Source organism: Mauremys reevesii, linkage group 10 (genome assembly GCF_016161935.1).
Source record: "Mauremys reevesii isolate NIE-2019 linkage group 10, ASM1616193v1, whole genome shotgun sequence".
NCBI classification, from domain to species: domain Eukaryota; kingdom Metazoa; phylum Chordata; order Testudines; family Geoemydidae; genus Mauremys; species Mauremys reevesii.
The window spans coordinates 30,911,175-30,933,748 of record NC_052632.1 but is presented as its reverse complement, the minus strand read 5'-3'; the positions used below and the strand labels follow the sequence as shown (position 1 = coordinate 30,933,748).

The window sequence follows — 22,574 nt, the reverse complement described above, 5'->3', positions numbered from 1 at the left end:
CAGCGGCACTGCTGTAAGGTCTGCTGTGGTGTTGCTCTATGCTGGTGGAAAAGAGCTCTCCTAACGGTATAATTAAACCACTCCAATGAGTGGTGGTAGCAATGTGGTTGGGAGATGCTCTCCCACCAACATAGCGCTTCCACATTGGCGCTTTCGTTGAAGAAACTTTTGTCGGTCAGGGGTGTGGGTTTTTTTCACACTTGTGACCTACAGATGTTTTATTCACTAAAGTGCTAGTGTAGACATGGCCTAAAAGACTTTGAGAATGGAACTTAATCACTTGCATAATGGGCCTCATCATGCTGTTACCTAGCAGCTCTGTGTTCTTGGGGAACCAGGGTGCAGTACCCACCTGGTCCTCTCAGATGTGATCTGTTAGTGTGTGTTCGTCTGATTCGAGCTGGAAGAACCCAGCCCTGGGGAACTTAGGTTCTGCAGGATAGCTCCAGGGGGAGGGAACCTGCAGCAGGGAGAAGTAGAGCTCCAGCTGAGAACATAAGTGCCACAAGCAGCACATTGATAGAAGTACAGAACACACCCCCCCCCCTGCAAGCGTAACCCTAATAAATGAGCATACCCCAAAGTAACAGGCAAAGCTGGTAACAATGCAGTAAGTGTTACTCCTGTAGCTAAATCATCTGTTAGCAACTTCATGGCCTAGAGCACCAGAGTGGGACTATTGGGACCTGGGTTCTAGTCCCAGCTGAGCTGGGATCTTGGGCAAGTCAGCGCCAACTTGTGCCTCTGTTTCCTCATATGTAAAATGGGTATACCTAGCCTGACTTCCTTTATAAAGTACTTTGTAAGCTATGGATGCAAAGCGCTCTCGAAGAGGCTGGGCATTATAAAGAATAGCCTGGTCACCCTTTGAACTCCTTGAGGATGGAGAGAGACTGTCTCCCTCTCTGTGCTTCACACAGCAGGCACCAGCTGAGGGTACTCGGTGCGTGGTTAAGCTCTCGGGGTGACGCTGCCCTCCCCGGGAGAGGCTGCAGTGCGCTCGGAGAGACGGGAGGCTGTGCAGCCTGGACACTAGCGATATTTAGCTCAGGGACCAAGCGCGCCGATTGCCCGTAACTCCTCTGCAGCCCACAGCAGCCAGCGGGCCGGGGCAGTCGGAGCGGAGGCGAGGGCTCGATGCTGTGTAATGCCCACCCCGCCTGCGGGCAGCTCCCCCCCGGCCCCGCCCCGCTGGAGGTTGCTAAACCCGCTGTGCCCAGCCAGCGTGAGTCAAGGCAGATGAGTCAGAGGCAGCCTGGGCTGGGTGGGGCGCCTCTCGTCAGGCTGCCGCAGGCCGGGGAGTGCCAGGGGGTGGGACTAGGCCAGACTGTGGATGTGGCTCTGTACAAAATCCCCACCCGAGCTGCCACCATCCTCCCTCTCTGAGTCCCGAGGAGCCCGGCGCAGCCTGTGCCTTGCCGCAGGTAAGTGCCCCCTCCCCCAGCTTGGCTGCCAGCGCTACCCCCTGCGGGGGGGGGGGGGGGTGCACCGCCTGGGCATTCACTAGGTAGCTAAGCAAAGCTCCCCGGGGGACTGCAGCTGAACGAGGCGGCTCCTTTTGCAGACGTTGTTTCTGAAAGTTTTTGTATTTGAAACAGACCCGCTGAACAAAGCTCTCGGAGCGAGAAAGTTTCCTTGCCTAGTTTCTGCAGGGGGGGCTGGGCAGCGTAGGGCTAGGAAAAGCACAGCAGTTTCCTCTGCTAGGGACACACCCCGCCTCTGCTTCTGATGTGCAAGATGAAACTTATTTTAAGGGAGCCAGGAGGAGATTTAAGGTAACTGTAGCAGGCAGTGAATTCCAGGGAGCGGGAGAGAGGGGTGCATAAAACAGCCTTAGGAGGCAGTAACTAGCACCTGTAATAAAGTAATTAACACAATTGCTTATGCTGCAAATACCAGAATCTCTGCTAGACTGTTAGATGTCATGGCTGTTAATCAGAGAATTAGCCAGACTGCAACGTTGGGTGTGGCCTCCAGCGGGTAGAGTGCCTCTCCCCCCTCCCTGCTTTGCTCTTTTTTTTTTCTTTTTAAAATTTTTGCTGCATTGTCCTTCTCCCCCACCCCCTTTTAAGGTGATTGTCAGTGTTCTGTTGCACATTCAGGTGGTTTCAGATGATCAGATCAAATCCTGTTTTAAAACTTGTTAGTATGAAACTACCATATTGATATCTCAACATTATCCTTTTCTGGGGTGGAGAAAAAGGAGGTTCGTTTAATAACCCCTACCAGGAGGAATTGGTCCCAAACTATTAAGAAGTCACTTAAGAACTAACTCTCTTTTCTTCCCCTGTTAAAGTACATTAAGGCTCTTTGAATGAATGAGTGGTTTTGCCATAGGTAAGATTCACTTTTTGACCAGAAGCTTTGCAGAGATTTATTTTAGACAATCAGCTGAGCTTTTAACTTTCAGTTTAAATGCAAGTTTGATTTAGGTATAACTAAGCTAATGTTGGACACAACAGAATAAAGTGTGACCCTACTGCATAACCTGAGTAAATGGGCCCCACTTGTGGGGCTCTGGGTTACAGAAAATGGAATACTCACTCTTGCTTTCTCAGGGCGTGGTGGAGCAGTGCTACTGCAGCTATTCTAGCAGTTTCTGCCCTTACACTCTTCCTATATGGGTAGCTTTAGATAATGACTCTCCATAGCTGAGCCTCACTTCTCCTCTTATACCTTCTTCCCCCCACTACACAGATATATGTGCTGTCTGCCATGGAGCACTGTAGTGTGCCTGGGGTGCAGTTCTGTTTTATGCCCCATTCCCCCCCATTAGCAAAATTGCTGAGGTTGTGCTGCTCTTTGGGCCTTGTGGGTAGGTTTTGCACTACCCCTGCTGTGGGTGGGCAAGGAATATAACTGGAGGAATACTGGGGTGCTTTCAGGGAGGCCACATATAGATTTGGCTCATTACTGGACAGTTACAGTACAGTTTAGGATTCACTATTCATAAAAGTATTGAAACCATATGCATTAGGACTCCGAATAAAGAGCACTTTTGTACATGGAAATAAATGAAGACTGAAAGAGGTAACAGAATTACTCAAGGTTAATGTTCTATGCCACTGAGAGAGTTCATTTAAAAGATGCACTTAGTCCTATATGTGGACACTGCCTGCTTGTCCATTTACTAAGTTAAGTGGGCTCTGCAGGGTAGGTTTGTGGTAGGACAGAGATTTCCTTCTTGGGTTGATGTTGCAGGATTTGTGTTACTTCTGTTGCTTGGTTTGGTAGTACTGAACAGCCCCAGTGAGTGTATTTTTCTAGTTGCTCTTTTATGGAATGTTTTTTAATAGGTTTTCCTGCAGAATTTCAGGAATATTCTATTTTAAATATAGATCTAGAGAAGTCCTAGCTTTACTGTTGGTTAAGCACTCATGTATGGTATAGGCAATTGGCATATTCCTGAAATGGAACATCTATAGCCCCTGGATTATGTAGTATTGACTGCTGGAAGAGAGAGAGTCTTAAAATACTGTGCATTGTTAATAGATCAAAATAATATTTTTCACATGGCCTATGAAATCTTTTCCTTTCCAGACAGGGGCTTCATTTGCCCTCCTAAACTCTGGGGTGTAGCTTGGGGACACAATCTGACTTGCTGTATTTCCAGTTACCGTCGTGTACAAATAAATGACTTTCGGTCCTTGTTCTATTCAGTTCAAAGACATTCTGTTCCTTTACTTTTTTGTGGTACTTTTCTTCCTCCTCCACACTTTTCCCCTAGCCTCTGGAGCAAAGCTCCTCTGTTGCCACACCCTGTCTTGGTTGGAAGACTTAAACCAAACGGGCTCTTGATTGTAAGAGCTTCCATTCTTCTATTCTCTATTTCTTTGCTCCATAATCCTGAGACCACCCTTCCCTGTCATCCATAAAAGTGGTGCACGTTTTCAGGCTAGGACAATAGGTTAGCTGTCTCCTCAGTATGATGATTGCTGCTTGTTTAATTAACGTCTGGCTTTTTTTTTTCCCCTGGAACCTATGCATGTTTTCTTTCATGACACATCTGAATTGTGCTCAGAAACCAAGAGATCTGAGGCTGTGTCTAAATCAACATTAGCTGCTATAGCATTGTCACCAAATTGCCTGATGGTTGTTATGTGGGTGGAGGATTAGACACAGAGCAATAACAGTGTGGGCAATTGACCTGCAAGTATCTGAACTGTGTCTTCTCTCAGCAAAGAATAACTGAGAGCTCTCACTTCTCTGTGTATTATTAAAATAAAGAAATAGTGAAATTGTGATTCAGGATCACGATAGCCTTCTGAAGAAAAACAAATTGCTTCGGCTTGTCTACAAGTATGAAGTCTTGCCTTAAAGGTTTGGGAATAGAGGCCCAGATTCCTTCCAGTTTAAGGAAGAGCAAGGCCGTGCATGTGGTTTTTATTTTAAATACATCCAAATCCAAACAGTATTAGTAAGAACTTCACCAGTAACAAGGGGGTTTACTTGAGGACTGTGAGAGTATCATGACACATATGGGGCCAAAATTCTAATGAAGGAACTTGTGACTATCTACATATTTATTCTGTAATTGAAGATCTTTCTCTGCAACTTTGATGTTACAGAAATCCCCGTTATGCTGCCAGTTTTCTTTTGATCTGCACTAAGCCTGGTTCTGATTGGCTTTTGGTTGCTATAGCATTATTTGGTAACTCCATGAACATAGCATTTTCATCTGTACAAGAGGGTGAGATAGCTCAGTTACTGGATTCCGTTCAAGTTTTCTGTTCCAACAAGCCTGATTCAATGTGGTTTTTATTTGATTTAGAAATGGCAGGCTTGCAAAAAGCTGTCTGGCAACTGTTGCTGTGTGAAAGACTATACTGCAAATGCATTCACTTCAGCTTTCAGTGAAGCTTTTTAGTTCTTTGTGGCATGCAAGACCAAAGGATTTCTTAGTCACATGTCTTGAAGATGCTCTAAAATTGACCATCAGTACAAAGATTGCCTTGTTATTTCTTAATAAAAGTAAATGTTACAAACAAGTACTTTGGCTTTCATAATGTAACTGCAATATCACAATCCTCATGATTAAGGCTTGTGCAAGACTAAGGCTTTCTCTCTGTTGCCTCTTTTTAGAGGGTTGGACCTGGATTGTTCTGGATTTCTGTCCTAAGACTGATTATTTCAATGCAGTTGATGTTATCCCAAACTTCCTCCCTTAGATACCATGTCTTAATTATTCCATAGGCAAATGAGTGGAGTTTAAACTTTGTTCTTTTCTCACCTAGATTGCTCCAGACGATTTAAGGATTCTTACTGTTCTGGGTGCTTATAAGCATACAAGCTTTACAGACACTTAAAACAAGCTAGGTCAGGTTAGATATGGATGAGATTACAGTAACTATATTGAGTGAAATAATACAAGAGCGTTCCCTACTATTTATAGTTATAACAATTAATACATTTTCTAATTAAAAAAGGTCTGATACCTGGAGTACATACTGTACAGCATTCCATTTGGTATTGTTTTATCAAAGACGTTGATGGGAAATAAGACAAGTTTGGAAGGAAGGGAAAATCATTCTTTACGGTTACAAAATTGTAACCATCACAATAAGCAAATCTAGCCTGGACAGCTGTAGAACAGCTGGGGCAGTTCTGTTCAGTTCTGTCTTGAACTCAAGCAACGTAGAAGAAAAAGCATTTGGCAAGTGTGGGGGGGGGCTGAAGAAAAATAAACATTTGGCTAAGACGACATCATGAATATAATACTGTCGCTAAAAATATGGTGCTTGGGGGGATATGGGCAGAGGTAGGTTTTATTTTTTTATTAAAAAATATAGAGCCTTATTTCTTACCTTATGTAACTTATTACACTGGGCCCCCTTTTTCAGCAATAACATATAGTACTGCAAAGATATCTAGGGACCAGTGCTTATTTTCTTTTGAATGTTTTCCTGACAAGATCATCCTGTTCTTTAGCAGCACTGGCTGATTGTATCTGCTCATCCACTCTTTTGAGGACCCTGCGTGACAGAGAGGGTTGTTCTTTGTTTGGTATCGACGCTTAGAACTCTCATCTGCTTTCAAGAGAGCCACACTTGGAAACTGGGTACTGTATTGTAAGGGGTTGGGATATACTAGCTCAAGGATGAGGGAGAGTTTCCAGCAATTTGGAAATGGATGAGAATTCTTCTAAAGGGAGTCCCACTGCGTATCTCTCCCGTTTGGAACTCCTGGACCCTCTCAGCTGAGCTGCCTCTGAGCTATTGGCTCCCCATCAGACTCCCGAGTGTGGGGCTGGCATTTGGAAGACTGACTGAAAGGACGTGGGCAGGGTAGGGTGTCTGGGAGCAGGGAGATGGATTGGGGGAGTGAGGTAATGGGAAGGGGAGAACTGGCAGCAGGAGGAGTATTGCTGAGGACCCAAGAGGGAGGGAGGGAGGAATTCAGAGTGAGGTTGAATATACTGTCGTTCAGTTTCTTGGTCCGGTGTACTGAGGACAAATATTCTGATCCTATATGTGCTAAATTTGTGTATGTGGGTGATGTACAGGCAATGCTATTGGTCTAAACATGAGACTGTCTAGTTTCCAACACCTTAACATAGCGTAATGCCTAAGATTAGTGGTATTAGCAGGGGACTATTTCTCACCTATTAGCAGAAATGCCTCTGTCTAATCTAGCTAGTTCCTTTTCCCTGTTTGACATTTCCACTGGATTTCTTGCTGCTGGAGTCCTTAGAAGGCAACCTTCAATTTTAACTGATGAAATAGTTAATACTTATTTCAGTGGCACCATCAGAAGGTGACACAAATGGCTAGTGGAATTTGGGAGCGCCTACCTTCCTGCCAGAATTTCAGGAATGCAGTGATGTTGCCCAAATTCCTCCCTCAAAAAAATTCTCCTCCTCCTCTTACTCATGATTTAGGACCCTCCCAGTCAAACAATACTACTGCCCAGGCAAAGAAACGAAACTTGTCAGGGAAAAATGGTATAATGGCATCAGCTTGTCCAATTGAAATGTTCATTTTTGTAGTTTATAGGATCTATGCACATTAGGCTTATTTTTCATACATCTAGAAGTATGATCATATTAGGTGCTTAAAAACCAATAGTCTTTGGAACTTCAAAAATTTCAGCATGCTTAGTTTCCATCACCGAGTATTGCTGAGCCAAGGCAACAGCTTCCTTCTATGATGTGAAATGGATATGCTTTTTTTGGCCACGGAACCTATGCCCCACAATTACGCAGATTATCCTACTCCATTGCATTGTTCCTTTTGGGTCTGTATTTTGATGGGGTCCTTAGTATTTGTGATCAGATACTCATGCTGCTAATCACTATTTGTGTCCCTGGCTTGTAATTTTTATTTTTTTAGTAGCAATATTAGAAACTGTTTAGCCACTCAAGTGCAAAGTAGCAAAGTTAGGCAAGTCTTCTGGCTCAAGTGTTCCAGATCAAATTACATCAGCTGCTTCTGTAAAATACAAATAACTTAAATTCACAGAGGCCATTTCAAGACTTGTGATTGAGGAATTTAGCCTCTGAGTTGCAGATCATTTGCCTAAAGCAGTTGTTTTTAATTGCTTTTTGGCAGTTGTCTGGGCTGAGGGTACAGTTCCTCTAAAAGAAATTTGTTGATACTAAAAAAAAGTTGATCAGTGTCTCTGTGTTCAAAAAATCATTAATCTAATATCCTTAGTGTGGTGGTATTCTAGCAAAGCAGTCATTAATTAGAGTCATGACTCAGATCAGATTTTTAGGAAATAGCCCTCAGTTGATGAGTGGTATTGATTTTGAAATGTGTTTGAGGGTTTTTTGTGTTTTGGGTGGTGGCTGTGGGGTTTTTTTGTTTTTTGTTTTTTTTTTTGTAGGAGTTCTTTGACTTACTGGAGACCTGACAAGTCTGGTTTCTTTGCCTGGGTAGTAGTAGTGTTTGACTGGGATGGTCCTAAATCATCATGAGGAGAATTCTTTTTGAGGGGAGGAATTTAGGCAACATCACTGCATTCCTGAAACTTAATGACTGAAATTTAAAAGTGGACATCAGCAAAAGTGATTAGAGTAAAAATAGTCGGTCATATAGGAGAGCCAAGACCAATTCCTATCCAGGTGGGATGTGTGCCATTTACTGTATACTCTTGAGATACTCCCTTACTTGTTACTTCAGCTCTTGCTGCAGGGGTGGCCAACCTGTGGCTCTGGAGCCACATGCGGCTCTTCAGAAGTTAATGTGCGGCTCCTTTTATAGGAGGGTGGAGCTGCAGGCACCAACTTCCCAATGTGCTGGGGAGTGCTCACTGCTCAACTCCTGGCTCTGCCCCAGGCTCTGCCCTCACTCCACCCCTCCCCTGAGCCTGCTATGCCCTCTCTCCTGCCCCTCCCCCCTTGCCTCCTGCATGCCTGGAACAGCTGATTGGGAGGGAGGGGGAGGTGCGGATCAGCTTGGGAGGTGCTGGGAATCAGGAGGGGGGTGTTTGAGGGACTGCTGACATATTACTGTGGCTCTTTGGCAATGTACATTGGTAAATTCTGGCCCCTTCTCAGGCTCAGGTTGGGACAATCCAGCAAGAGAGGGGTGGCCAACTTCGGTGTGATGGTATAACAGGGCTAGTTTAATGTGCTGTAGCATGTTGGTAAAAAAAAATGTTTATGAAGTCTTTCTCTTTTTTCCCTCTCTCCAGTTTCCTTTCAAGATGTCCACAGTTCATGAAATTCTAGGCAAGCTCAGCCTTGAGGGAGATGTAAGTATCACTGAGGAGCTAGAAAAGAGATTTGGTATGACTTTCTCTTAAATGCCTGTCTTGTTTGCTTTCCAGGATGCCTTTGTTAGGGTTGAGACTGAACTGTACTGATTGTAAGGTGAGGCTGTAAGACTCCACATACTTGAACTGACCCAGACTAAAAGCTAGGTATATGTGACCCATAGGGCACCACCCACATCTCTTGAGGAGTCCCTGGATTTAATTAAGGCTTCTCCAAAGCTGATGGTGTGGTCCTGGTGCTGCTTGACATGTTAAACGCAGGGAACACTGAGCAGACAGATAAGAGTTGGTGTGACTCCTCCCTGCCTCTCCAGATAGACAAGAGCATTAGCAGCAGGAAGGGGAGAGAAATGCCCCCATAGTTTACGCCATCCAAACAACAAGAGAGGTGGAGAAGAAAGAGAAAAAGACTGAGATTGGGCCAATTCCAGAGTTGGTGTATAAGTGGTGTGAGTTTGAGCTGGTCAGAAAATGCTTTTTTTTCCTGCATAATTTTTTGATGAAAATGGAAATGTTTTCATTTATGTCTGAAATGCTCAGCTTTTTGTTGAAAAACCAAAAAAAAAATTTGAAAAACTGAAATGTTTCAGTTTTTGGTTACTGAAAGTTGAAGATTAGAAAAATGTTCAATTTTGGTGGGTTTTTTGGTCAAAACACCAGATTTATCTCCCCCCTCCCAAAAAAATCTCTCCAAAGTCATTTTCTCTACAAAACAAAACAATTCCCTGCGCTCTTCCCCCTCCCTCCCCCCCAAGAGTTCGGACAATATTCTACCAGCTCTAGCATGAGGCCATGGATGTTAGCTTACCCCTTGTCTGCATTTGTCCTAGTGTATTAGTGGAGCAGTCCCAGAAAGCCACAGGTGGCTCTGTGTGCTCCATGATGTTGCAATGGTACATGATGACATTATCACAATGTAATAGCAGACTATTGTGCCATGAATTTGTGGTTGCCTGTGATTGTAATCAGGGAGGAAGTGAATCCCAGCTCTGCAGTTCTGACTACCTTCTTCTGGCTGGGTACATTTTCATGGCTGGTACCTGCAGCGCTGTATTGGGTAACCACAAACTTTTTGGCCTATTTTTGGCGCTTGCTCCTAATGCAAGTAAGCAGTAGAGCTGGGTTAATACTGCAAAAATATTCAGTTGACTTAATAAAAAAGCTTCCTTTGGCCATTCACATCTAACCAATACAACTGAAATCCTAAATAATAGCAGAGAATTGTCAAGTCAAACCAAACATTAAAATTAACCCTCAACCAGACTATCTGCCCCCCCCCCCCCAATCAGGTAATTTCAAGTAATGAAACTGTGACACTTCTTGGGGTTGTGAGGCACCTTGCTACCATCTGCCCTTGGTGTGAGAGCCTTGTCTGTGCTTGCTCTGGATCAGTCCTGACTCCACTGGTCTTGGTCAACACAATGCTCCCCTCCCTACACAGACTCTGCTGTCTCTCTGCAGGTTATGGATAGGATGTTCCAACCCCCGAGCCCTCTGAGCATCTCCATTGAGTGTCCAGTCCCTGGTCCACTGGCTACTCACAATATTCACAGATTTGCTGCTCCCAAAGAAGCAGCACACTCCAGTTTCACTGAGATCACTTACCCAGATCACTGCTCCGCTTAACACACTGCACTTTGGTATCTTTATAGTGAAAACAAGCAGCAGTTTATTTAACAAAGAGAAAAAATTCAAATGATCTCAAGCAGAAGTAATGGAAACGTAAAATTCATTGGCTGCATTCTAGAACCTAGACGTAATGAATATTTTCATTTCTTATAGATCAAGGGTCACTCCAAAATCCTTCCAATTTTTTTCATGAGATAAAATGTGCTGCCAGCTTGTCTGAAGGCTCCTGGGTGTCTCTTTGCAATCCCTGATATACCAAGACAGTCCTTTGATCTTTATTCATCAGCCAGACACCCTTTTGCTCTGTGCTCCTTCGTATAGATTTCACAATCACTTGTCGATTTCACAATCCTGATTATCTGTTGGCTCAGTACATAAATAGACTCATTGTGAGCCACAATGACCAGACCGAAAGATAACATCTACTGCCCGCTGCCAGAACAGAACCTGTTGAAGGCGGGTCACCACCTGGTGACCTACCTCTAATTTCAAGGCTTCAAGGACATAATTTCCAGTGTAGATACATAACTTCTTAAATGTTATCCATACAGATGTTTCACAATGATTAGGATGACTAGTGAGCTGCTGTCTGAGACCTTTGGTGACTTACTGAGCATTTAACTGACCCAGAGGATCCCTGTAAAACTCTGTGCAACGTGAATTAACTGTTCCTGATTAACTCTGTGTGGAAACTTATTCTTGACTAAGCATGCTTTATTCCAAATTAGCTTAATCCACAAAACTAATTTAGAATAAGACACTTGTGTTCTGGAATAAGAGCATCCACGTGTGGAGTTAATCAGGAATAGCTATTCAGAATCATAGAATAACTCCCTGCATAGACAAGCCTTCTATGAGGAGGCCCCCTTGTTCAAAGGCATAATAATGCCCATCTCTCAAGCAACTGTTCTTAAGGATGGTCCTGGTTTCTCTTGTGGAACTTGATTCGGCTGCTCTCTCCAGCCCTACAGTATCTCAGGTCTTATCCTATATATGCTCTGGAAGGAGGAAGCTGAGCTGAAGTTAACTCCATGACTCCAGGTAGAGTCTGTGTCCTACCACAAAGTTTTCAGAGGCAGCATTGTCTTGTGGTTAGGGGAGAGCACTGGGAGTCAAGAAACCTGGATTCTAGTCATGACTCTGCCACTGACTCAATGTGACTTTGAGCAAGTTGTTTAGGCCACAGTTCTCAAAAGTGACTCTTGATTTTGGGTTCCCAGTGTCAGCTATCTTTAAGAGACCCTGATTTTTGACAAATGTTGAGCACCCTCCCCCTCTGAGAATTAGGCTCCTTGAAGATTTCGCAACCTGGGCACCCAAAAAAATGAGGTACTCAGTATCACTAATCGCTTCTGAAATGTTGGCCTTAACCTCATTTTCCCCTTTGTAATGCACTACCTTTGTGAAGCATTTGGTGATCCACAGTTGAAAGGCACTGTATAAGTGAAAAGCATTATTTCATTCTCTGCTTTGGTCTTACTCAAACTGCCCATGTTGCTTACACTTTAGGGCTGAAATTCTACCATTGGATGCATGATCAAGACACCTGTTAAACTCAATGGAAAGTCAGTGGGAACTAGTTGCATATCCAAGGGCAGCATATGACTTTGAGTGCCTGAGCAATTCAGGAAGAAACAATCCTGAAACTTAAATGGGCCCTATTTTTTCTCCATTGCAGATACCATTTGTCAGCATTATATTCAGTTCCAATGACTCTCACAATGCATAGGAAGGGAATGAGATACCAAAGTGCCATCTCACCTTGCTTTTTCAAATCTAACTCTCCCAGGCTAACCAGGCTAGATGTACCAGATTATCCAACTATGCCAAGTTAATCAGCTGAAACCTTCAAATCTGTATTGTGTAACATATGGGCTTTGTGGTAGGAATCTTTCAGGCACACAGATTTCTCCAGGAGTGCATTAAGCTTTTCCATTTGCTGCTGTTGGCAGTTAAACGTATAGATTCTGGGAAATCATGCATCCTGTGGTGTGGCTCTGGGCCAAATTCTGGCTGCTTTGATTGAAAGGGCTGTTAATAGTAGGGACAAAAATGGGTGTTTCTTTTCCATAATGTTTTTGCTTCCCTGTCTCTGCAGTGTAGCTCAGATTTTCAAAGGAGGGCACAGTGTGTGTACCAGTGTTTTTTATCCTGGGTAGTTAGTTGTGCAGATATCATATCTGTGGTCAACTTCAGTGATGCCTTGTATACATGCCCTTCTTTAACAATTTGACCTTAAAGCAGTGGTTCTCAACAAGGAGTTCACCAACTCATCTTGATATTTACCTAGTTTTACAACAGGCTACATAAAAAGCACCGGTGAAGTCAGTACAAATTTCATACAATTATGTGTTTATACTGCTCTATTGTACATTTCAGCATATAGTGTGTATATATATATTCAAGTTGATTTATTTTATAATTATATGGTAAAAATGAGAGTGTGAGAAAGTAAGCAATTTGTCAGTCATACTGTACTGCTTTTATATTCGTATGTCCAGTTTTGTAAGCAAGTAGTTTTAAAGTGGGGTACACAAGACAAACCAGACACCTGAAAGGGGTACAGTGGTCTGGAAAGGTTGAGAGCCACTGCCTTAAATAGTTTGAAGGTACAAAGGAAGTAAGTGTCTTAAGTGTTGAAACCTTTTGTCTATTATGTGAGCCTCCTGCTGGAGAATTTGGGTAGACATCAGGCCCCAGGCATTTCAAAGCTCCCTGTGTGATTACTGGGGTGCTTTCAAGCTGCAATATACCCGGAAAATAATGAGAGAAATTTTTTGATCCTGTAAAATCCATCAGCTGTGTGGAGCACAGAATTTGGTCCACTGTACATAACTTATTCACTACTAATTCTGATTCCTTCCTCCACCATAGTATTATGAGTGATAGTCCGCCTTTGATTCATATCAGCTGTAAATTTGAATTTTCCAGGTTTTTATCATTTTGATTAAACTCTTTAAAAATCTTTTCCATACTGACTTTATGGAATGAATTTCTTTGAATTCTAGCCAGCACAATTTGTTAAGGTTTTTAACATTTTAACGTTAATGGGTGAATTGTCCTCAGAATTACAGTATGATTTCCACCGCCAGTGATGTTATGCCCATTTGCGTGTGCTTTCTCTAACGCCAGACGCATGGCTGCGGGCGGATTCGTGGAACAGTAATACATTTAGAAGGTCAAATGCAGTGGCTCTTAGCTGAATTCCAGTTATATTAATAGGTTGTTCGCGCGTGCATATTGGGGGGTGGGGAAATATGACCCAATGATACTTTACCTTTTGGGAATAATATATTAACCACAAGCTAAGTGTAAGACTTTAATTTTGCTTCTTTTTTTTTTTTTTATCTCAGCATTCTCTTCCTCCGAGCGCATATGCCACTGTCAAGGCGTATGCCAACTTTGATGCTGACAGAGATGCTGCAGCCATTGAAACAGCCATCAAGACCAAAGGTAGGGGAAATGGGTCTCTCTCTCGCTCTCTCTGCCATTATACTTGCAAATGATAGAGCTGATATAATATCAATAGGTGCTGGGTTTCTTGACCTACCACTTACTGTCCTTAATCCAGGGCATTTATTTTGGGTATTCTTCTTCATGACTTGTGCTATTGAAATCTTGGCAGAGAAAGACTTAAGACTGCCAGTAGAACAGTCTTAGAGAATGAAGTTTTGTAATTAAATCTGAATGTTTTTAGCAAAGGAAGGTTGGGCTAGTCTATAAAAATCTGCATTTCCTTCCCAAGGTTTAATCTGAACTTTGAAAAAAATGATTAAACCAATTAAACAGTGCATTTAAATCTTTTGCCTTCTAGGATAAGGAATTCATCATTTCTTTTCCATGGAAAAATGGTCTAATATTTTGAAATGTTGGGTGTAAAAGTAAAGGGACCCAACTGGAAAGTGTGATACCGCAATGGAAACAATAACATCATTTTATTGTTGCATAATTTGATGATTCATTATTTGCATTCAGTTAGCACCTGGTGGTCCCAGCTCATTGTAGGGCCCAGTCATGCTAGGGGCTGTACAACTGTATAGTGGGAGACAGCCCCTGCCCCCGAAGAATTTTACAATAGAAATTAAGAAGAGTCACAGAGCAGATCTCTGACAGAGCTGGGAATGGAACCCTGTTCTTGTGACTCTGTCTAGTGCCGTGTCCACTGCCTCTACAAAATATTACAGCATTGAAAATGGCCTTTTATGTGGTTACCACATCCCTGAGTATAATAAAATCTCTGAACTGGACTTTTCCCATTCAGATAGTCTAACTTTGATAAAAGGTGACCATGCCTAATCAGAGCGGTAAATAGCAAATGGGCAAGATGCTGAAATGTTACTGTATCATAGGCCCTGCCTGTGCTCCTCCTCCAACTTTTACCTGAGTTAGTAACAAGTTTGTTTGGTTAGCTCTGACCATGGCTACGAGGGTGATGGTTGTACCCCAGTCTTACAGTTCGCTGCTGATGGGTTGCGGTGGCATGCACAAACTAAACAGATTGCAGGATCAGGGCCTTGGTTAGTAACTATGGTAGGTAGCCATGCATCCCCTTTATTAGAGAGCCCACTGCAGTATGATTGTCTTCCAGTAATTGATTACTGTTCTTTTGCTGTGTCCTAACGGTGCCTGTGTAACCAGTTTGGCAGGTTTTCCGTCTTCCCTGCTCTCTGTGCAAGAAGGCGTTCAAGGCTGCTGGTTGAAATTTTTCCATGGAAACTGTTTTTAATGGAAAATTGGATTTTCAATAGGGCTGGGTTTTGGGGGGTTTTTTTTTTTTTGGTTGTAACACGTGTCTACTTTTTGCAGAAAAATTAGAATCCGTGTCCAAACAAACAAAAAGGGCCTGGAAACCAAAATATTTTGATCTGTAGTGTCTCATGGGAGTTGTAGTTTGGGTGCTTTATGCCAGTGTTCTTTATGGACCAAGCTCCCCAGCTGCACTTCATCTCCCACAATGTACAGGGGCCATCTGAATACTGTGGGGAGACTGGTGCATTATGGGAGAAGTAGTCCCATTGGAGATCCCAGTTTACAAAGGAGAATGGGGAGCATGATGCACCTGAACTGCAACTCGTGTTGCAGTGGCATTTCAATGTTGAAATATTTCAGTTTTTGGTTGAAGTAATTTTTCAGCTTTTCACCAAAAACTTAACATTTCCCACGGAGAAAACGCCTTTTTCCGACCACCTCTGCTGTTGGTGCCTCTTAGTGTCTTGCAGGTGCTCTGTCCCTGCTGAGGCCCTGTGGAGTGGTTGCCCAGGTTTTCACAGAATGCAGATACAAATGCAGCTAGGCAGCATGGTATTTTTGTTGTGGGGAAAGAACTGCCTTGTGGACACAACTCCACCCTGTCATCCCAAACTGGTTACAAAAATATTCCATTGTACCTATAGCCTGGACATGTAGGGCAGTAGCAACTCGGTCTCATCCTCCTTCATAACAAAGAAAGGGTGTGGTTAATATTCCAGAGTCTCCTCTGCTCAGGATCAGAAAACAGGGTTGGGTGTGGCTGGAATTGCTGAGGTTTTGCCAAGAAGACAGAACAGAGAGGCATTAATAAAAGCTGAGCCATTTATCATCTGAAGGAAATGCTGAGTTTCATGAATCCTAACAAAGTCCTCTTTTTATTCCTCCGCATTGTGTCCAGGAAACGTAACGAATGATGGGATTAAACCATTGCCTGTTCCTCACAGCATGACATTTCTATGCGAGGGAAACTTTTTTTAAAAGTTACAAGGGTTATTTTGTAATTAACTATCATAAAAAAAAAAAAACCACCACCACCACCAGATGCCACCACGCAGGGAGAAATAACAATTTCCCTTTCTCTAAGAGCTCATCCTACCGAAGTAGGAATGGATTTTTTAAATCTGAAATTCACATTTGTTTTTAAAACAAACAAAGCTTCTTGCAAGGGAGGGCTGATGAAGGGTACATGGCCCTGCTGCGTATGTGTGTAGTTTTCTCTAGCTTTAATCAACAATATTTTGCAGTGCTGATTGTAGGGCAACTTTTAACATTTCAAAAGTACTGTGAAGCCTTCTGGATAAAGACATTTACTCTAGCATATCAAGCGGTTAACTATTGTAATTTCCATTAAATATCCTGGGAAATGGAAGGGCTTGTCCTGTCAAGAAAAGCCAGGCTAATGTTTGTTCACTTTCTTTGAACTAGAATAATCAATTTGCTGAAATTATTTGGACGATCTGGGGAACACACCTGCTTAACTGTACCAAAAGTAGTGCCTGATCCTGCAGATACATAAATAATAAGGAAACATACTCATACATAAGTGTGTGCAGGATTGGGCTTATATCTGTTATCCAGAAGTCACTCAAGGTAATAATGTGTGGACTTGTAAATGGAGACTCTGGTTTTGATGTTGACTGTTCCATTGTAAGGACAACTACCCAAAGAGAACATGCCTAAGGGAGATAAAGCACAATAATTCTGAAAACCCTATCTTTAAAGTTCCAGTTCTTTGTAGTTTGATTACTTGAATATGGAGCTTGGGCTTTTGTTACTGCAGAAGACCAGTAGAATTTCCATTTGCCAACTCTCTAAACATATGTTTGTTTGCCATGGTATGTCTGCCAGACAAGAAATGACCTAATAGAAAAACCAGTGTAATGACAATATTAGGAATTACTTCTGCAAACAAACAATGGAAAAGATTTGTGGGATTTTCCAGATCTTTAATAAGAAAGACTGATCAATATTTATACACTGATAAACCTGCAGGCACCTATATGAACTTGTGTTTCCACCAAGTATCGCTGATATTTATGTATCTCAGTAATTATTGTTTGTATAGTGCTTTGAATGTATAAAATGCTGTATAAGTGGATCATGGAATTAAAAGAGAATAAGTCTATATATTCTATTTGGATTGTTTTAAGATGAGCAGAAAGCTGCAGCTTTCATAATAGACTATAAATAGCTAAGCAAACAACTGGGGGGAGGGATAGCTCAGTGGTTTGAGCATTGGCCTGCTAAACCCAGGGTTGTGAGTTCAATCCTTGAGGGGGCCACTTAGGGATCTGGGGCAAAAATTGGTCCTGCTAGTGAAGGCAGGGGTTGGATTCAATGACCTTTCAAGGTCCCTTCCAGTTCTAGGAGATTGGTATATCTCCAATTATTACCTTATGTAGGTAACCACTCATGTTGTCCAGTTCAATAAAGCATGGAAAGTTAAAGTGGAGATTGCCCGTCATGGTTTCTGGCTTGAGAGCATACAGAAGAGGATTCGTTGCAGCTAAACCCACACCTTTCTTTTTGATCCCAGCGTCTGGACAACAATACTACTGTGAGAATGTTGTGAGAATTTTATAATTCTTGATGCCCTTTTACCTTGTAATTATTTCATAGCAGTACTATTGAGATTGACTCCCTCAGAGCTTGACAAATTCTGTTAGGAAACATCTGGGTGTGGTTTTGGCACTAGAGTTTTTTTTTTTTTTTTCTTTTTTTTCCCCAGTGTTCTTTTGTTAAGGAATTAGAATGCAACAGTAAACCACGGTCAACTAATCTGAAAGCTCACTACAACTAATCCAGTTGTTGCCTAAAAATCCAAGCAGCATGAATCACACGGCCATAGTTCTCTAATTTGGTGGTAATTTATCCTACCTCTGTCTTCCTCCTAAATCAAAAGATTGTGTTGTTTAATCTATAGAATGCATGCACCTTCTGTAGATTACAGAAATAGCATAGCACAAGCATTTCATCTTTCTGATTAACAACTCGGCTTTTAGGCCTATATGTATATGTAAATCTGCGATTTACCTTCTAGTAGAAACGCTGGCATGTATCCCCTAGAAACTGAGCAAATCCATGCAAAAATATTACTGAGCATGTAAGAGTTTATTGCTCTAAATATACCAGCTAGAGCGAATGGCCCAGGATAGAAGACTATGGAGATCTGTGGTTGGCGGCCCATACCCCGGTTGGGGTGACGGGCATGAATGATGAATGAATGATGCTCTAAATATCTGATTGGCCTTGGATTAAATGCACAGAGTGCACAGCACAACTGTGGATAGTTTACCATACAAGTCCAAAAACCTAGAGAAGAAAAACCTTCTAAAATAGAAAAGAATGAATCCAGATTACATAAAATGGCTTGTAATTAACTGCAACACAAGCCCAGAGTTAGCATAAATGCCAGTAAACCAATTACCTCTGGCTTATTCCCATGTGTAATAGGACATGTTTATTACAGAGGCCAGGCTTCAATTTTTTTACAGTATTCATTTCCTTCGGAAAGGACTGAGGAAATCATTTCAGACCTTACCATATGCAATGTAGGTGTTGGCATAGAGCTTCGTAGAAAATTGGCCAAGTACCTCTGCCTGCTGATGCATGGCTGCACATGTTGCATTGGATAATACAGGTATCCAAACCTAGATACCTAGATGTGCATTCAGAAAGTCAGAATAGAAAAAAAATATAACTTGCACTGAATGTCCATATTCTTTTTAATTAGCAAAGTATGCTTACTATTTGCGTGTGTGTATATAATGTACACATACCTGTTTAATTCATGAAAATGTGTTGTATCTATGCATACTTACAATTCAGAACAGGTAATGGAGTTGGGTGAAAAATTTAATAAATTCATAAAACAAATTTTGCCTTTTTTCCTTTTGAGAATTGAGCATGGTAACTGACTGTTTCTTGAAAATAATTTTGCTGAATAATTCTTGTTCTTTGGCATACTTGTGGGCAGTTGGTTTTGATGTTTAAAATTCAAACTATGACAAACTTGTAACCTAAGTAACATGATATATCTGTTCTTTTATTGGATGAACAGATATCTTACAGTTCTTTGTGTGAAAGTGCTCACAGAATAAGCATTCAATACATTAATCTCTTCCAGAAACCAGAGGAGTGACTGTGTCCCCTAATACCTAGATTTTTCCAGAAGATTGTATTCTGTATGTGGATAGTCCTGCATGCCTGTGCATGTTAATGGTATTCTTAATGTGTGAGAATAAAAGCTTAAAGGGAATCTCCGTTGACATGGATTTATGAAAATCCAGCCAAGCATGTTCTGGGAAATACTCCCTGGTATCTACAAAACTGCATTGAACAGATATATTTTTGAGTGTTAATAGTAGCAGCAAAGAGATGCAGTGCTGTAATGTACCTCACAGAGAGAACCCTACAAAGCAAAATACAACAGGAGAAATCCTGGCCATGTTGAAGTCAAAGGCAAAACTCCATTGACTTCAATGGGGCCAGGATTTCTCCCAAGAATTATAAAACTATATACCTCACCATTCAAATCGGATAGTCCTAAAACAGTTCAAGGAGCCTTGGGGCCAGATTTACAAAAATATTTAGGTGCCTAAAGCTACAGTCAAAATAGTAATGCTTCGCATGCACTTTGTATGGTAGAGTCATTTGATTGTCATGAAATAACACACTGGAGGCTCAGAGTTAGCACCAACTTACCTGCAAACCTGAATTTACTTACTTTTCTTCTTCGAGTGATTGCTCCAATGCATTCCAGTTAGGTGTGCGCGCCGCGCGTGCACGGCTTCTCCGGAACTTTTTCCCCTAGCAACTCCGGCGGGCCGGCTGGGCGCCCCCTGGAGTGGCGCCGCTATGGCGCTAAATATATACCCCAGCCGGCCCGTCCGCTCCCCAGTTCCTTCTTACCGCCCGTGACGGCCGGTCGGAACTGTGGAGTGCTCTCTGTCCTCCACCACCCTAGCCTTTACTCTTCGTTTTTGTATATATATAGTTCATTGTATAGTTAGTGTTCACAGTTGTTATAGTTATCTTAGTGTAGTTGTTCTAGGTAGTAAACGGTTAAGGGGGGTTCCCCCCCCTTTTTCCTTCCCCGGTGCGGGCTCATGCCCAGGGCACCGGGCTTCAAGCCCTGCGCTGTGTGCCAAAGACCTATGCCCGTTGGCGATCCACACGACGCTTGCCTCCGTTGCCTCGGAGAGGGACATCGCACCGACAAGTGCGTTATCTGTTCTGCTTTTAAGCCGCGGACACGCAAAGAACGGGACCACAGGCTTAAGCAGATCCTTATGGAAGCGTCGCTCCAACCGGCGGCACCAGCGACGCCGGCACCGAGAACCTCCTCGGTGCAGAGCGCACCAGCGGCACCGGCCCGCCCCGGTACCGAGGTCCCGCAGGCCCTGCCCCTGGCGCCGAAGACCCGGCACCGCTCGCTCTCGCCGGCAAGGAAACGCAAACTCGCTAAAGCCGTAGCTAAGTCCCGTGTTGAGGACTCAGCTAAAGTGCTCGTGCCGCCTGCGCCCCCAGTGGTGACTGCGCGCAAGGCAGACACTGTGCCGTTGACTCCGCAAGGTCCGTCGAGTCCGGCACCGCCGTGCTCCCCGGTGCTGTCCGGAGTTGAGCCAAGGCCGCCGACGACGCCGGAGACGTACTCTGCCGCGCGAGAGCTGATTCAGCTCGTGGAGGCACCGAGCCTCCGGCCCCCGGCACCGCCGGTGCGGGCTGTTCCGTCGGCTGGAAAACCGGCGATGATGGTCCGACCACCATCTGCGGACCACCGGCACGGTCGGCGCTCTCGGTCCCGCTCACGCTCCAGGACCCGTCGCCGCTCACCGTCCAGCCGATCGAGATCGCGGCACCGCTCTCCATCGCGGTACCGCTCGCCATCGCGCCCGCCTCGCGGTACGGTCGTCATCTCGGTACCGTCGCACTCCCGGCACCGGTCAAGGTCCCGATCACCGCCGTCGGCACAGTCGGAGGTCCCTGTCCCGCACCGTTCCGACACCGAACTCCCGCAGCCGCTCCCGGCACCGCAGGTCCGGCTCCCGGTCGAGCTCCCGGCGCCGGTCGAGCTCCCGGCACCGCGGGGACCGATGGTCGAGGTCACCCTCTCGGTACCGGACGGACGGACATCGGGCCTCCAGACCATCTGGTAGTATCCCGCAAGCCTCGGTTTCGGGCTCCGCCCCGCCCTGGCCGTCTCGTCCGGCATCTGTCGCCTCTGGCGCGGACGGCACCGGCTCATTGCCGCCAACCCCACACGACCACCCTCAAGGGGCTCAGCAGTGGGGATTCTGGGTGCCCTGGGGTCACCACGAAGCGCAAGGCATTCCGCTCCCCCCACGAGACGTCGCCGCGGAGCGCAGGGTTCCCGAAGCGTCGATCAGTCGCCCTCCGGGGTCACCTCCCCGCGAGCCCTCGATGCCGCGGGACCACCAGGCCCCAGTCCAGCCTGACCTGGCCGAGGCGCCTCTAACGGCCCCTCCCATGGAGGCCATCGGACAGACCATGTCCTCGTCATCGTCCCCGGACGAAGCGGTGGCTGGGACTTCTGCTAAAGACCCGCCCCCCATTGACCTCAAGGCCCACCAGGAACTACTCCGTCGGGTAGCGACGGCCATGGGCCTTCCGGTGGCAGAGGTCCAAGAGGATGAGGACCCCATTACTAATGTGGTCGGTTCGGACGCTCCTGTGCGCGTGGCATTGCCTTTTGTCAAGACCATACAAAAGAACGCGGCCACGCTCTGGCAAACACCCGCGTCCATCCCTCCCACAGCGCGGGGGGTAGAACGGAAGTACTCAGCCCCCCCCCGCGGGCTATGAGTACTTATACTCGCACCCAACCCTGGACTCGCTTGTCGTGCAGTCTGTGAACGGCCGTGAACGGAACGGTCAACCGGCCCCGGCGCCCAAATCTAAGGACGCTCGGAGGATGGACCTGCTAGGCCGTAAGGTCTATGCCGCTGGCGGCCTGCAGATGCGTATAGCCAACCAAATGGTCCTCCTGGCCAGGTATGTTTTTGACATCATGGCATCCCTGGCAAAATACACCGAACTCCTGCCGACGACTGCCCGCCAGGAGTTCTCGGCGATGCTCGAGGAAGGGAAGACGTCCTCACGTTCGTCCATTGCGGCGGACTCGGGGGCGCGGACAATAGCGACGGGTCACGATGCGTCGCATCTCATGGCTGCAATCCTCTACGCTCCCACAGGAGGTGCAGTATATGCTGCAGGACCTGCCGTTTGACACGAAAGGGCTATTCTCCGAAAAGACCGATTCGCGTATACAGACCTTAAAAGATGGGCGTATTGCCATACGAACCCTTGGCATGCACACGCCGGCTCCGCAACGCAGGTCTTTCCGGCAGCAGCCCCCTCGGTCCTTCCCGCAGCAGCGTTACCCTCCGTATACATCCAGACGTCAGGGCCAGAATCACCGGCGGCCTTCGGGTAACCGTCGGAACCAGTCCCAGGCCTCT

General features: G+C 44.8%; 1 protein-coding gene across 3 annotated transcripts in view; it reads left to right on the top strand.

Moving 5' to 3' along the window:
* Window positions 1-1,249: 1,249 nt before the first annotated feature.
* ANXA2 (annexin A2) overlaps window positions 1,250-22,574 on the top strand; it is a 49,321-nt gene continuing 27,996 nt past the window's right edge. Inside the window, exons 1-4 of one of the 3 annotated variants that reach the window (XM_039492442.1) lie at window positions 1,299-1,424; window positions 5,929-6,058; window positions 8,635-8,694; window positions 13,698-13,797. In XM_039492442.1, the coding sequence (XP_039348376.1) occupies window positions 8,647-8,694; window positions 13,698-13,797 (148 nt within the window). In that variant the 5' untranslated portion in view covers window positions 1,299-1,424; window positions 5,929-6,058; window positions 8,635-8,646. Of the gene's footprint in view, window positions 1,425-5,928; window positions 6,059-8,634; window positions 8,695-13,697; window positions 13,798-22,574 lie in introns of all 3 variants that reach the window. The other 2 variants (XM_039492443.1, XM_039492444.1) reach the window with 2 other exon arrangements.